This window comes from Thermobia domestica, chromosome 16, assembly GCF_964235325.1.
Source record: "Thermobia domestica chromosome 16, izTheDome1.hap1.1, whole genome shotgun sequence".
Classification (NCBI taxonomy): domain Eukaryota; kingdom Metazoa; phylum Arthropoda; class Insecta; order Zygentoma; family Lepismatidae; genus Thermobia; species Thermobia domestica.
The window spans coordinates 61753660-61771115 of NC_137469.1; the positions used below are offsets into that span (position 1 = coordinate 61753660).

Genomic DNA, 17456 nt, shown 5'->3' on the forward strand with positions numbered 1-17456 from the left:
AAAGGAAATTCGACCTTCATTAATCTTTTTAAAACCAAATCTTTGTTGTAGGTAGGTACACTATATGTACACTACAGGTAATCAACCGTCTCATCGTTTACTTTCTTAGTAATTAACGTAATTATGTCAGTAATTAACGCGTTTAACAATATAGTTTATGACTGTGCTAAATCTGATAATTCGGAAAAGCCTACTCAAAGAAAATATTCGCATGCGTATTAAACAGTACAACGAAGACCTACTGCTATGTTGATTTGAATAAAGATGAGATGAGTTCATCTGAGGACGTACGACATATACTGTCCTTGCGATATTTATTTAAAAAAGAAAAATCAATTGCAGGATAAAAAGAGGACATAATCAAAACTTTTATTTCAAAGAAAGAACCAAAATATTTTCAGAAAGAAATATTTGCATTTAATTTCTTATGGGGTGGCTATAAGGTAAGTCTAGAGCTTACGGGAGAACTTAGAACTTACTAAAACCCTAGATTGAAAGCAGCAATTTCAGAAATTGATATAACAATCATCTAGGATTTCAGCCTCATTCATTTTATGATATGAGGAATTTGGAAATTGAGATTTACACTGTGAAAATGTAACATCTGGGCAGAGTGCTACTGCAATGGCTTCTTTGGATCCTCTTATGTTCAAGAGAAATCGAAGAAAAGCGATGAAACTATTCAAAAGTGTGTTGGTAATAGTAAGTAACAGGTTAGCAAAGAACCCCGCACAATCCTTAGAAAATTGGATTTCGGTGGAACTGCTTGAAACCGTGATGCGTTGCAGATTTTGTAATCCTGAAAAAAAGTCTCAAAGGCATAATCAGCGATCACTGACCGTTTGGCTACTACAGACCACTTCTTTGAAAGCAGCCGAAGGTAACGGTATTCTGGATTTCGGTGGAATTGCTTGAAACTGTGATATGTTTTAGATATTGTGATTCTGAGAAAAGTCTCAATGGACACAACCATCAATAACTGATTTTTTGGGCACTACGAAGCCACATTTTTGAAAACAGCAGAAGGAATGACATTCTGGAATTTCGGTGGAATTGTATGAAACCCTCAAAAGGTTCAGATCTCTTCACCCTATCCTGCAACCCGGAAAAGGGATGGGGAGAGTAGCGGCCAAAACCATTTAAACATAGATAACATCCCGATGTTCATCTTGAGGGGCAAAGGAAAACCCTGGAAAACCTTAGACAAAATGACCAGCCCGTGCCGAATCTCCCGAATGCGAACAAATTCTCTACCAACTGACCTATCGTTGCTCGATAGCCACAAATTAGCAATTTTTTTTATCAGGATCACGACATCTACAACATATACGGTAGTTTCATTCATTTTCACCGAAATCCAAAATATCGGTATATCTGTTTTTTTAAAAAATCTGGACCTGTATTGGCCAAGCGGTCAATAATTGATGGTTGTGACCACTAAGACTTTTTCTCACGATGAGAATATCTACAACATATCACAATTTCAATCACTTTCACCGAAATCCAGAATATCACCATTTGCAGCTGCTTTCAAAAAAGTGGCATCGTAATGGCCAAACGGTCTGTGATTGGTGGTTGTACCCATTGAGACTTTTCTCAGGAACACAATATCTATACCATAGCACGGTTTCAAGCAATTCCACCGAAATCCAATTTCCATACGGATTGTGCGGGTTTCTTTCACATTAAAGTAACAAGTTTTCATCAGTTCTTCCATTGAACTCACATTTAATGTACACTCATGTCCAAAATGATTGTCGCATACCTATAACTGTATTCTTGTAAGAATATAATTTGATAATGATTTTGCAGGGAACTTTTAATACTGATACTGTGTGTATAATCAGGAAATATATCGTCGGCGGCAATTCAAAACCTGCTATGTGCATTTTGCAGGAGAAGCGAAAAACAGTATCCTGGTTAGCTTTTTGGCTTTATAAAAGTGATGTTATAAGTAATATTTGATGCTGCACGTAACTTGATACCTTTTCAAGTAACTTGAGAAGGTACCAGTTACGTGCAGCATCAAATATTACTTATAACATCACTTTTATAAAGCCAAAAAGCTAACCAGGATACTGTTTTTCGCTTCTCCTGCAAAATGCACATAGCAGGTTTTGAATTGCCGCCGACGATATATTTGTTGTCAATTTCATAGGAAAAGAATTATAAATACGAAAATTAGAATGAGTAAAACAACATGTTGCTAAATGGACAAGAAAGTTTAATTTTCGTTTTGATGTTCTTATTTACTGATCTTTTGACATGAAATTTGCGACATACATGTCTTTGCCGATTATACACATACTAACATTATAAGAAATACCAGACGAATTCCTTATCAAATTATAAACCCAAGGGCGGATTAAGGCTTTTGGGGCTCTGGAGCCAACTATTTCAAGGGGGCCCTATGTTATGAATAATTCCAGCGCATAAATTTTGTTTGCTGCCTTCCACAGCCTCATAAGTTTATCGAAACACCGAGAACTATGCTGTAATATTTTAATGTGTTCCAAGTTTATAATAATTAGTTTAATTACATTCATTATTAACAGTTAAATGCTATATACTGCAGTGTAATACACAGATGCGAAATACAAGCCAAATGGTCAACAGTCCCTCTAAACACTAATAGAGTAAAAAAAAGAAAAATCATATACGTACAAATAGGTAAAATTGTAAGACATGTTATTAGGGAATGACTTTAGTATCTTAGTGAACCCAAATTGATTTGAATAGGAACGTTTTATTGTTAAGGAGATTTGGAAAACATCCTAGTTTTGCTCTAAGTAATGACAGAGATATTTCAAAGGAATTGTCACCACAAGCTAATAATTTGGTTTGTAATAGGAGGCCAACATAGCTCACTCCCTCACAAAATAAGTATCGTGAAGACGCTGGTAGAAGGAGACTTAACTCTTGCGATACCGCGAGCGGGAAAAAAATTAGCATGGGTATGAAGCCTATAATATAATAAATTGATTGCTATATTTTAGTATTAAAGACACAGCTTTTTTGGGCCCCCTAAGCGTGGGAGCCCCGGAGCCTGAGCTCCATTGGCTCCACCCTTAATCCGCTCCTGTATAAACCACAAGTCTCCATAATCAACTATTGAAAACCTTTCTTCAATCCAAAAGTATTGAATTGCTTCTTATTAAAATTCAAAGATCAAGGTTACTTTTCATTTTATTTATTTTTAAGATGTCGGCTCTGAAAATTTTTCTGCCCACTGTACCTATGCAATATTTCGCCCTTGTTTATGTTCCAAGTATCGTGGACATTACATGGGGTGGACGTCCTGAGTTGTTTAGGAAGCAACAATCCAAAAGTAGATAGCCTTCTCTGGCTCATGAAAACTTATATTTCGAGCATTGGAACCTTGGGGCACTTTCTCTCATACCACCAACTCCAGGGAGATGCTCCCCTAGAAAATTTTCTTCTGGTGCCCATGACTGGTACCCTTTTTTCTGGAGTTTTTTAAAACCATGATTTCGTTAGCCATTTCTTATTTTCGCATTTATGAATTGATTTTTTTAAAATTTAAATTGTTTTGAGACCTGAAAGAAGAATATATATAATATGCATCTAAAACGTAATACGATCAATAGATGGCGGCATTTGCTAATTTCTTCCACTTGTTCGAATTTTGACGTTTACCTTCGCATTTAGTCGGAACGCATAGAATAACACATTTACAGTGAGTAACTTATCGGCGCCGTATTTTCCAGAAGAAATCATTAATGAAATCGATTTGACCGTTGCTTTATTTCTGCCACAGAATTCGAGTTACCAGTAGGTGCTAAGGACATTTAGTATAAGAGACAGTTTCATAGTATATGGATTACCCTGTATATAGTCTTTTAGTAACTGAAATCAAAATTGATCAACTAGCTAAACAGGAAGATGATGCATCAAATGTAAGTATGATGGTAATATCATCGCCCTAGTGTTCGCTTTCTCTATAAAGACCATCTTAAAACATAACGGAAAATGAAAATAAAACAAAAAAAAAAGTGTTTTTAATTACGTAAATAACTGACACGGTACATTTCCTGCACATAATGACACATTATTTTGTCGTCTACTGTAAGTTGAAAGTGCTTTCTGGCAAGTTGTTTGTAATGACGGTTCTTTTCTCTCGTCACACAGTTTCTCTCTCTAGCTATATAAACTTCATCTGTAAACATATATCTGCATAATATATGACAAAAGTGCACTGCATGTAGGTTTCAGTGTCCATCAAGCAACTGTATCCCCCTTCTTGTTTGCACCTCCTGAGACACATGAGTTTATCTAATCCAGGTGATGTCTGGCTTCTCTTCTTTCAAGTAAACCGACGTAATGATTAAGCGACTATTTATTGTTTGACTATGAAATTGACCGTTGTGTTAAGGAAGTAAAGAGTTTCAGTTCATTAGCTTGTTAATTTGTGTTCTTTACTGAAAGCTCGTCAGCATTATCTTAAGGACACACATTTAATGTTGTTATTTGGAATGTAAAATATTTGTGCATTTCGTGTTTTAAAAATAACATCAACGATGAATTGTATTTTAACTGTATCCTTAGCAGCATAACTGGTGGGCTAATGGCTAATCCTTGGCTAATGATTGACGTAGTTGGGAATTGAAAAATAAATAAATAAAGGTGAAAAATGTGTTAGCTCTACGTAGTTTAGTGTAAGTTATCCAACCAACAATTTACCGACATTTATCCAACAGTTTCGGCTTTGTACTTCCAATCGCAGTTTTACTTCTTTTATAAGGATTACGTTGGGCAATTTAGTTGATTGGGAAACGCCCGACAAATCGTGCAATTACAACGTAGGGCCAACGTAGGCAATTGTCTAGTCTGCTATTTCTCATTGTTGAGCCTACTCCCTGTGCTACTAGGGATTAATGTTGCATCCAAGAAAATATCTGGGGTTGTCTCATTCCATATTGTGGGCAAGTACGTATGTAGGGGTCAATCCGTGGGGTTTAAACCCCTGAAATTCCTATTTTCTATAAATTTAGTCTAATTTTAGAACTAAGTTTACAAATTTTAATATAATTTACCCTTATGTTAAATTTGGATTTCCCTCCGAAGTAAATTCCTGCGTACGTTCCTGCTTGTGGACAACACTAGTAGCGATTTTATTTAGTATCTGATCAAGATGGGTTGATATAAAATGTATTGTATAATTGCCAGCAAACTTGCACTCCTACATATCGTAATTTGTCATTTTGCATATGTGACAATTTTCAATTTTAAACAGCAACGTAGTTTGTATAGCACAGCGCCGTGCCGTGGAAAATCAGCGCCTGGGGCGAGAGTATACGACGGCGCCTTCCTGTACATGAGTGAGGTCGACAGACCAGCCGCGAAAGGCGCTCATGGTTGGCGTGAAGCGCACGAAAATTTTCAAAAATAAACCCTATTTTTCCTTGAATTTGAACACTTTTTATTACTTTTCCCTTCCGTCATATATATATATATATATATATATATATATATATATATATATATATATATATATATATATATATTTTTTTTTTTTTTTTTCTATTTTCTCCCGAATTTTGCGCCCCCTTACTTCGGTCCCCGGAGCCATCCCCCTCACGGCACGGTACTGGTATAGCACCCTCTGCTTGCATATGATTCTGAACTTTGCTTGCTCATTCACAATTCGATTTCCGGAGAAGAAGGACCTTAGGTTTGCTGTTATGATTGGTGAAAGAAGTTTCTAGCTATTTGAGAATAACTACCGTGTTGGCCAAGCTTGTCGGTGATAATACTCTCTGTCAGCTTTCTTATAACTAGTGAGACGTGTAAGTTTTATTGTGTAATGGAAAGTTCCAGGCTGCACAACTAAGAGGTACGGATAAGATATTTGATAGTAGATTGTACCGATTCCATACATCTTCAACTGCTTCTTATCTTCTGTTTCCTGTCAGATATCAAATATCCTTTGCAGGCTCCCATAACATGCTATTCAGGAGAGTGAGGGCAAGAAATGGGATAGTTTAATAATAGAGAAAAACGTAGAAACATCTTAGTATAATTCACCAAAGCTGAGAAGATTCACGTTATGAATTTACTCTAGGAAAATTCCACAAAATGGACATGGCAACACTCAAGTAGATAGAAAGAGAAGCAAAACATGCTATATCATCAAACAGAAGACACGTAGTTGAAGACCACACTATTTTGAACAAACTCAATACAGGAAGTAACATTTTGAATAGTTTGGTGTAAACTTCATCTCTTAAATCATAAAGCATGTAGGGCGACATGAACGTATGTAGAAAGGAAGATCCTTCAAGGGCAGCGTAATATATTTCAACTGGGACTGAAAAGTTGTTTTGACGCACATGAAGATATCAGAAGCTAACAGGAAGATTACAAACACACTGATAGACACGGCCCCAGAGAAGGATATTGCTACGAAGATAGGAAATATTATAAGAAGGAAGAGTCCGAAGATAATCTCCACAGAAACATGACATCTGATGAAGTCAAGAAGGGTAATAGTAACAATACAACTCTAAAATAGAATATGTAGAACTTTGTAAAATAATATAAAGAGGCATTATCGAAAGTATAAAAAAGTTTACCAGTAATCTCGTACAAAAAACAATTGAATACGATATGAATCTTAAGAAGTCTAAGTAGAGCCTAACCAATGTTCTGAAGTAGATCGAAATGCTGAAAAGAGAAGATGGTGTAATCACTAAAAACTGTGAGGAAATACTGAAGAAGATTTAACTATTTAACAAGAAGATTGAATTTTAGGGTCCTTTTTAACAGCGAGGCTATATGAGACTGGCATCCAGCTTAAGGGGTGGGATCCAAACTACATGAGCTCCCGCTGGGAATCTAACTCGGATCTCCCACGTTAAAGGCGTGTACGCTAACCGCTTAACGACAAGGGAGCTCAACTTTCCACAAGAAATTATATTCAAGGGATGAATCGGATGTGAAAGAAAGCGAAGATATAACAACAGAGGTATCACAGTGGTGCAAGAGGAAGCTTAATTCCAGATAGGCATGAAACAAGGAAAGTACCAGGAGATGAAGTTATTACATAAACTGACGAAGAACCGAAAAATTCAAAATGACTACTATACGATAATATGTTGCACATAAAAGAACAAATTATACCAACTAACCTATAGACCTATAGATTTTGTTCCTGACATTTTTGTTTCGAAAGTACTGACGCTCCTATTAGTTGGTATGAACACCACCCTTGTTTAGACCTCGCCCGGCCATCAAACAGGCCGCATTTATACAGCGCAGTAGACCAAATTCAAGTAATTATGAAAGTGATAGAATGGTCAGACGAGCATGAATTACCTTTATATCCTGGGTTCATTGAGTATGACAAAAGCTTTCGATTGCGTGAAGACTTCGGTAGTTATTCACAATGTTGAAGCAAGTGGTGTTGAAAACGCTTACTCGTATCTAGAAGCTATAGATAATGTCTATAAACAAGCTACAGCAAATTGCCAACTATTTAGCCGTAGAAAAACTATAAGGATAGAGAGAGAGAGAGAGAGAGAGAGAGAGAAGTACGTCAGGGTGATACTATTTCTCTTAGGGCTTTTCACAAACGAATTTCAGTATGTGATTCGATCTCTGAAGTAGAAGAACAAACAGATACATATGAAGGGAAATATCTGACCCATCTTCGTTCCGCTGATGACATCGTTCTCCTTCCAAACAACAATAGAGATCTGTAAGTTATGATAGTTTGAAGAGCAAGGAAGTCGGGTTCAAAATGAATATAGAAAAAACGAAAGTGATGTTCAACAAAATAACTTCAGAACAAATTAAGCATTGAAGTTGAAAATACTGAAGTTTATCAGACAAGGAATGGACATGAACGTGTCATCCAGACATCCGAATCAAATCTAGTTCATTCGATAAACATAACAATGATATGTTCATGCACAAAAAAATAGGTGCCATGGACAACAGGATAAGTCCCTTGGGCCCATTAACCCTGTAGTATAAAGAAAATCGTAGACTCGCAGTGAAATATCTATTGCATGAACACTGCTCATTGGAAAGTCAAGGTTTATTGTTCATTCTCTTCAGGATGAAACAAGCTTTCCAGAGGTATTATGTGTTGAAGCTGATAATATACATGAACAAAGAAAATTGGGAGAGTGTCGGGAACATTCCCTCCAGAAATCCCTCCCATCAACTTTGGACCCCTCTGGAGTGGCTCCGGGTAAAAGCACAGAATCCTAATGCGTCTCGAAAAATACCATAGGGGATAAGAAATATATATGTACCAAGTTTTGTTTTGATAGAATAGATATGAGGAAAAAGATCGTATACCAATACACGCTAAAATTAAACCTGATTTTAGACAAACTTACGTGGAGTAGCTCTGGCTCAAAGTAAGCAGGATTGAAATATAGTTTACGTCTTCCATTCATGCTGACCATGGCTCGTAATGGATCGGGCTTTTCTTCTTCTTCAGCAGCCATGCAGGTTGTACGAGGGTCCATTGTTTCTACTATGGAGACATTCTCCTCTGGTAGTCGTTCTATGCTACTGGAATCTTGTAGACTTTCTACGCAGTGGTGTTCATGCAACGAACAAGGGTGGACATCTGCAGCTGTTACTTGACGCATAGAAGCCTGTAAAAATGTTACAGTACTATATTTATGCCGAAAATTAATATAGTAGTTTCTATTCGCAATGTTTTCTCGTTAAACCCCAGTCACTTCTCTAGTTCAATGAACACACCCATCTGACTATCTACTTCTCCATTAGAAAAGCATACTTGCAAGGAATATACAGTGTGTTTCGAAAAGAATGACACAATATTAAAACCTTACATTTGTACAACCACGAAACACTACTGAATACTTGAATGTCCGTGAACTAGAGTTTCAAATGACCGTTTCTAGATTCCACTACTAACGCCCAAATAGATGCTAACCTTAGTCGTTAACAAAATGCAACAGATCAATATTACGTCCTTGATTTCGGTGAAGCCTGATTTTCATCCCCAGAGTTACTCTGGGTTTAACTAAGTTTGGATTTCCAACAATGACAAAGAACATTAACACTATAGTGGCCGCAACGACTCATGGAAGATGTTCTCTACCCAATCATAGAAACATTTTGCTTCACGTGTGATACATCGGAGTGTTTCGGTATGATTCGTATTGCTATCCGAACCCACACAAGAAAAATATCAAATTTCAGAGTGCACCAACAAAGTTTAAATGTTCTCAAACTTTGAAGACATGGTGAACGACCGACAAAAAACAACATTTAAAAAACTACGAAACGAACGGTAACAAAAATGATAGCAAAAATGTGTAACAACACCACTACCAATAGATTAACAAAACTAAACTTAGCGGCAATCTGACAACACTGTTCCCTTAAGGATGATCTCTGTATAGCGCGACGGACAGCATTGGCAAAATTTCACGGTTGACGACCAGAACACAGCTTCGTGTTCTGTTGGCTGGTGAAATCTGTAGATCTACATATATCAAGTGTCACGACTTCTTTCAATCACAGTAGTATTAATCATTTCAAGAAACAGTCTCCATATAAGGAGAAGAGTTTAGGGCGACCTAAAAGGAAAATGCGCAACGAATTCAAGAGGCTTTTCAGCGAAATCTGCCAATTTTGGGCTACATGATATGCAGACATTACACTTTTTCTTGTAATAACAGTAAAAGAACGTGCTTTCGTTCCATTATTACCCATTGACTTGGACGAGCTCAATAATAAAATCACGGCTGCAGCAAATTCTGCGGAATAAGACTTCCAGACGCGTTTGGAGCGAGTTCGGCTATCACCTTGATGATATCGGTTCAGTAGGAGGGAACACATAGAATATTTATAATTATAGTAGCTGAAACTTAGGAATTTATTGTAACTTGATTTGTAACTGCAATAGATTTTCATTATTAAATATAATTAATTGCATTCAGATTATTCTTTTTGAAACACACTGTATTAGATTTTTACTTCTTTCTGAACTTCTATTACTTTTACTATTGTATCGTACTACATGGCTAGAATTTATTCGAATGAAATCATATTTACTATAGAAACTTTGATTGAATATTTCGAAAATAGTCTTTTTGGCTCCTCTGTTGATCGTACAATAGGTGCTTGATTCTGAAAAGCGAAATATTATTTCATTAAGTTTAAATGTCATATAATGTACAAAGATCAATATATAATAAATCTAGGTTATTTTCGAACACCAAAGCTAAAATGTGAGATTTTGTAAATTGATTTGTGCCAGTTTATTACGTATAAAGTTTAGTCAAATGATATATAGGGTATTCTATTCAAATCTCCCTAGTTTTAATTAATTGTAGAAAAAAGTATGAATGATAGGACAATGAAATTGCAGAGAATTCAAGGAAAACTTATATTTAAAAAATCCACGCACAAATACGCCTCCACATATGCCCCATTGATAACACAAACAATACCCAGTCTGTATTCAACTTCTTGCCATGTTCTTTCCGGTACATCACTAGCTAATGTTGCAATCGTATCACGGATTCGGGTTCGCATCTCTGGGATGTGATTCACTGACGTGAGTCGCAAACATACGATAATTGAAGTAGGACGGAAGGAAGAAGTCCAGCGGAGTAAGATTTTGTCTCTGCACACGGCGACCATACCACTGCCTATGCACATTATTGAACCGTCACAATCTTTATTTATGCGACCGTGGCGCCTCGTAATGAGCAAATGTACAACTTCAAGTCATGAAAACAAAGCTTGAATATTTGGCTTTTCACTTGATGTTATAGTTATTTCATAATTAATCATACCTCGTTCACAGTAATTAATTGAAAGTAGGGAGATTTGGATGGAATACGTAGTTTCCCAGGATAATGACCACATAGAGAAAATTTCATGCCCTATCAGTAATTCAATCTGAAACCGTAGATAATGGAAACAACTTTTAAGTTCAACTTACCTGATTAATACGGTGTGAGGTCACCATTAGCCTATAGAATAACTGTGATTGAATTTTTGAGTTTAGCGTCTTTTTCAGCAGCGTGGCTCAATGAAATGTGGACCTACAGCTTCATGTGGGATCCGAACTACATGAGCTCCCAGCGGGAATCGAACCCGAGTATCCAAACAGCTTTGATTCGTCGTGGATTTGAGGCATATACGTCATGTACTATTTTTCAGAACAATATTATACCATTCTTCTGTACTGCGATACACAATTTTGTCAGCAAGAATAGAGGAGGGTAGTTGTTCTGGAGTGTGGAACTGATCACAGGTATTTGTCTGGGGATTGCAGACTAGAGGAGTTTTTTTATAGTCCATTCCAATTTTGATTAGATGACCTTCAACAGGTGCAGCAGTGTGAATTAGCGCATGGTTATCCTAAGAAATGCGTCATTGGCCGGAAACAACATATGCACCATAGAATATACGTGGTATCATAAAATGTTAACATAATCATTGACAGTAATGCGTCCTGTGAGCGTAATTATAGGACCCAAGGATTGCGCCTGACGTACTACAGAGATCACCATACCACTAACAACAGCCAGCCGCTGCACCTGCACGTGTATTCTGTGTTAACCACTTTATACATCTTACCAGGCCCGTATCCACGGGGGCTAGGGTGGACCGGGCCCCACTAAATTTTTACTGGCCCCCTAAAATTTTCATGGTAGGCTTACAAATGAATTATGGTGATGAACTATGATATGGTTGGGTCGGGCCTCCCCTAGATTTTTGGGCTGGCTACCGGCATGCATCTTACGTGTTGCGAACTACAGGTATTCCCATTATTTTGATATATATGGTTGATATATATATATATATATATATATATATATATATATATATATATATATATATATATATATATATATATGGTAGATTTTCACTACCCAGCAGACACTAGACCAATTGTGCGAAATTACAGACACCACCAAAATTAAAGAACCCTCTAGAAAACGTCGAATTACTGGCCGAGTTAGGGTTGCCTTCGTCCCGGAAAATCTGGGACCGTTACGGAATTGAAATCTGCGTCCCGGTGTCCCGAAAATGTTTCTCGGGACGCTTAAATGTCCTGGATTTCAGCGAAAAAGAAAGGAAGGGGGATATTATAGTTTGCTTTTTTCACAGGATTAGGTATATAATTATTCTCTTCAACTTGTGAGTATGGCAATTCAAAGGTTTTAAAAAAAATGAATTCATGAAACATGAATTTAATTAAGTTCAAGATTTAACTACTTTGATATTGAACGAAGCATTCGTTTCATTGGACTAGGGACAAAAGGTTTTACTGCTCAATCTTATTGTTATCTTTAGTACTCTGTTTCAATCTGCGTCTTCCTTCTGAAATATTTTAATCAATAATCCCTGACCAATATTTTTTTGTAGGTACTTTTTCGCTGACCATTCAAGAAGAAAATTATATTATTTTAGCCTAGAACAGACTTTGAAAGCCACGAAACATAACATATCCTGAGAAATTAAAAAAAAAGAAATAATAATAATAATAATTGCCAGGGGGGGAGTAAATCTTCTGCTTACATTTGCTTAACTAGGAAGAAGAAGATCTACTAAAATGACTAAAAATGTGATTACGTAATACTTGAACAACTCTATATAATGGAAGAAATACATTAGTGTATAGGCCTAACACTTCTTTTCATTTTAAGCTTTTCAAAGATTCTCGTAATTTAGTAGAGTCCCGGATTTTCATTTTTGAAATATGGCAACCCTAGGCCGAGTAGGAGTAGCATATGACCGGTTTATAGAAAGTGTAGTATGTATATGGCATTCTCCACTTTCCTAATTCTGGCGAATATCTTGTTCTTAGAAATGGAATATCGACACAAGTAATGGTAAAAGTAGCAATGGAATGTCGACAGAAGCAATGGAAAAGTAACTCTTCCAACACAATGATGTTATGTTAAGTCCTACATATAATACTAATTACTATTTCCTTATTCTTTGTTAGTGGATTGTGATAAGGTGAAACTACTGCTAAGATTTTCAATTAACCGCTTATTTCTACAACAAAACAGCGTACGGTTCAGACATCAACGCTAAATAGTAATATTGTCCATAAGACCAGACGAAATGGAAATTTCGCTACGAAATACGAAATGAAACAGTCCCAATTAGGCAACACTAACTGACTACTTACCTTCGGGACACTTCTGGGTTCTTCAGTGCGGATCACAATTTCAGGAGGGGGTTCGTTAACATCACAGGTGTTATTGTCATTGACGTAGCCTGGGTTCTCCTTTCCATGTATTCGAGAGTCAAATTCCCGCCTTAAGAGTGGATTACTTTTCACAATGCCTTCCTCTGCTACCGATAGATGGCTCTGCTCGACCTCATCTTTCTTCTTCCTCCGTCGCTTGCGTATGTGGAGGTAGAGGAAGATGGAGGCCACGTAGATCAACCCTAGGAGGATGGAACAAACACCAATGGCCACATATTCACTCACGCTAAGACCCCCAGTGCTGTTACTGGAATGGACATCCGACGGGAAAGTGACTTCTCGTACATCTGTAAGAAATATACGCAATCGCTTTTTAACAGGGATTCTGCGATACAATTAACAAATTTTGAAGGTGTTTTACAGTAAGAGAAATCTAAGAGCCATACCTTTGGACCATTTCATAAAATGTACATTTTTTTTATTTAAAGAATCGTTAAATATCACAATAGTCAACATCAATTATTAATATCACGGTTGACAATTGGGTGATTCAGAAAGTAATGCCTCCAAGCCCACTACTTGGCCAATAGTACTGCAAACATTCTTAACTGTTTATCATTAATGCACTGATGTTTAAGCTATATAATGTCACGTGTTTCACCTTTCTATCTCTTCTCGTTTCAGAGTAATGGAGCAATCTATGGTATCCAGTGGTGACGTCCGGTTGAAACAGCGGGCTGTCATTGAATTTCTGACTGCGGAAAGTTTGCGCCCAGGAACATTCATCGCCGACGACAAGTTGTGGATACACCATTACGACCCGGAAACGAAGCGTCAGTCGATGGAGTACTGCAACACGTCCTCTCCTCTACCAAAAAATTTCAAAGTTGTCCCATCTGCTGGCAAAGTGTTGTTGATATTCTGCCTCATAATGCCTATAGTTTGGATCTTGCGCCCTGCGACTTTTGACTCTTCCCCAAACTTAAGAACCACTTTAAGGGCCAACGCTACAGTTGTGACGCGGAGGTGGAAGCAGCAGTTCGGCAATGACGCCGCCAGCAGCCACCACAATTCTTCGCCGACGGCATGAAAAATCTTGTTTCGTGTCAGCGCAACTGTATTGCCCGTAATGGGCACTATGTTGAAAAATGATGCCTCCATTTGTAACTGACATTGCAAGCTTTACACTGATACCTGTATCGGTGCTGTCTATCAAACATAAATAAAGATATCACTTTGGAGTCATTACTTTCTGAATTATCCTCGTATTAATGGAACATGAAACATTTGAGATACTTTACTTTACTTCAGGTTACTTTACATTTAGTTTACTTTAGAAAATTGTATAATTTTAAAATCGTTTTTGTAGAACTGAACGTTAAAAAGCGTCTATTTCATTCGCTTTTGTTTCTACGTGCAAACAAAAACAAAAATGGTAGGTTGCAAACATAGTTTCAAAATAGTTCTTAAAAAAGTTTTCCTTCACAGACAAACGTACAAAACTCTATTTCGTTTAGAAGCTCCAAATTTGGCACACAATTTAAAGTTAATTCACAGTTCTTTATACTAATTTACTATACATTCATTTTGAACTAGCCAAAACGATACGCAATTTTGGCACCGACCTGTATTAGATACAATTTGTATAATTTTCTGTCACACAGGTATCCGGCCCACAACCAGCAGCAAACGTTAGGGGAGGATAATGTAACTTTTGTCCATTATGCGACATAATTTATTAGTATTAAAATTAGGAATTGGTTTTGGGCGTTGAACACGTATGACTATGTTAGCCAGCCACATACGAAGGATGACGTCTCTCGTCAATCACTCTACCCGAGTAGGAAGAAAGGAAGTGGCCTGAGACCATTACACTGTATATTAGGGCCTAGATACCATCCCGGCATTTTCCTGCTGTGAATGAGGAAAACTCACGATTGTTGGCTTGAAAATGTTCTTACACTTTTTCGACTAGGAGTCCCCAACGGAAATCGAACCCGGAACTGCTCACACCAGAGGTGAGAGCGTTAGCGACTACGTGCGAGGGGCCACCCGACATGAAGGAATTATAATTTATGAAGGAATGCAAATTTTAGGAGATGTGATATCAAAAATAGGATTTAAGATTTAGATTTCTGGGCTTTCGGCATCTAAGGCCATTTAGCCTATCACGATTTGAGGGATGACGTCCCTCGGCGAGCACACTATCCGGGGAAAGAGAAGGAAGGAAGCGACCTGGGACCTATAAGTTAGGTATCACCCCGGCATTTGGCTGGTGTGAATGAGAAAAACCCAGGAAAACCTCATTCAGGGTGGCTGGCCTGAAAAAGCGTTTTACACTTTTTCGGCCGAGTGACCCCACCGGGAATCGAACCCGGGACGATATCAAAAATAGATCTATACACAGTCAGTTCAACCGAGGAATGTAGAATTTGGTCTGATCATTTATATTTTAAATTACAAATTACAATTACAGAAAACTTTATTCATTTAGGTGTCCCCTTTGGGAATCAGAGGAGAAACGAGACAAGGGTTCGAAAAAGAGATTATCACTGCTAAAACGAGATGTCTGGTTACTTTATGTTAAGATGAGTAAATATACAAGGGATAATCAATATATGAGTACATACTTGGTCTTCCGGCTACTCTGAAGGCTACACATGGTTGGAAGATAGGTCTGTCGTGCCTAGTGGTGTCCTTGCAGAGCATATGAATGAGCATCACACGTCCCTCCATGCTCAGACGAAGATCCACTTCCCCAAGCCACTGAAAAGGAAGGAAAGCAAAAACATTAATTGAAACGTAGAATCTTTCTTTTATTGATGATGTCATAGCAAACCAAAAGCTAATACCTACGAAAGGTAGTTTACTTGCACGGGACACAATAACTATATTGACTCAGCTAACAAACTTGACCGAGACAATCCATTAACTTCTTAATGGGTAATGGCAACTTACATCGTGTCCGTTATTGTATACTATTAGTCTTGTACATCAAGCGGTACGAAAGTGGGCTTGAATTAAGAGGTATGGAACTGGGATTTAGAAAGCCAGAAATAATATTAAAGTAGTTGATGTGCTGATCGCACATCACCCAATTAAAATCGACATTCTACTAAAAGCTGTATTTGGGCTGGAGCCACGGCGTTCATTTTAGTGTTCAATTGGGTTCAGCGATATCCATCCATGAACTTACGTTAGAAAGCATCACATTAGGGTATATGATTTCGAAATGGATTAGCACTGTTGTTTATTGTGATTTTGTTTTTATTTTCTTTTTCCAACACAGTAAGACTTAACGTTCCATGATTATAGTGAAATGAAATTGGGCATTTTGTGTCACAAGTGATCTTTTTTGGAACATTAGAACACGTAAGTGCAAACCTGGACTATTAAAGTCACTATTAAAGTTAAATGTTTGTAATGTGTGTTAACACTCGTTTTTAACCCATGAAAGTTCAAAACTACAGCCATAACAAGTCGAAATGAGTTCACTAAGTATAGAATTAACCCCTCCTTTAATTCTGAAATCTCTCGTACAATCTTTGTTATTATTTGTCAAATGCGGTTGAAGCTGTTTTGTTAGCTTGAGGCCAAGTTCTCTCTCTTGTGCCAAAAGGATGCGAGCATGATGATGCAGAAAAAAAAAGCATTTATTCCCACTATTATGCATCTGTGGGCTTGTTTCTGGAACTAACATGACAATTACATACTGGAAAAAGACCGATTATCGTGATTCTCTGTAATTTTTGTTGGTCGTCTTACCTGCAGGAATGTTCTTCCCTCGTCGCGGAAGAGTCTAAAAGGAGGTTCCGTATCGGACGTGTTCCGAAGATCAACCCATCCTCCTCGCGTAAGAAACTGAGCGTTGGACACAACACAGATGGGTGCTTGCTGCATGCCTTCCCCATTTTCCGAGAATTCTGTAAAGAAAGAACAAAGACATTTCTTATATTATGTTGATGACTAAAGCCTATGCACCCTATAATCTCTTTATATAAGAGAAGTCCTGACTGACTGACTGACTGATCAACACCTAGGTCAAATTGAATAAGCCAAAAACTTTATATATTTTGGCCTACAGCATAAAGTTCGAATAAAGAATAGGGATGTGCACGAGACAAAATTTGTGGCTGTCTCGACTCGAAAATGTGCTGTAAAAGTGATGTCTCGACTCGAAAAATGTAATTTCTCTATTGGAAGAGCCGTGTCTCGACTCGAATTTTGTCAGGAAAATCCTGTCTCGACTCGTCTCGTGCACATCCCTAATAAA

The 17456-nt window shown here is 37.5% G+C and overlaps 1 protein-coding gene across 1 annotated transcript in view; it reads right to left on the minus strand.

Moving 5' to 3' along the window:
- sha (shavenoid) overlaps positions 1-17456 on the minus strand; it is a 307137-nt gene that overhangs the window by 6399 nt on the left and 283282 nt on the right. Inside the window, exons 6-9 of the mRNA XM_081742457.1 lie at positions 16949-17106; positions 15814-15949; positions 13163-13530; positions 8367-8630 (exon numbers count right to left, since the gene is read on the minus strand). Coding sequence (XP_081598583.1) covers positions 8367-8630; positions 13163-13530; positions 15814-15949; positions 16949-17106 — 926 coding nt within the window. The remainder of the gene's footprint in view (positions 1-8366; positions 8631-13162; positions 13531-15813; positions 15950-16948; positions 17107-17456) is intronic.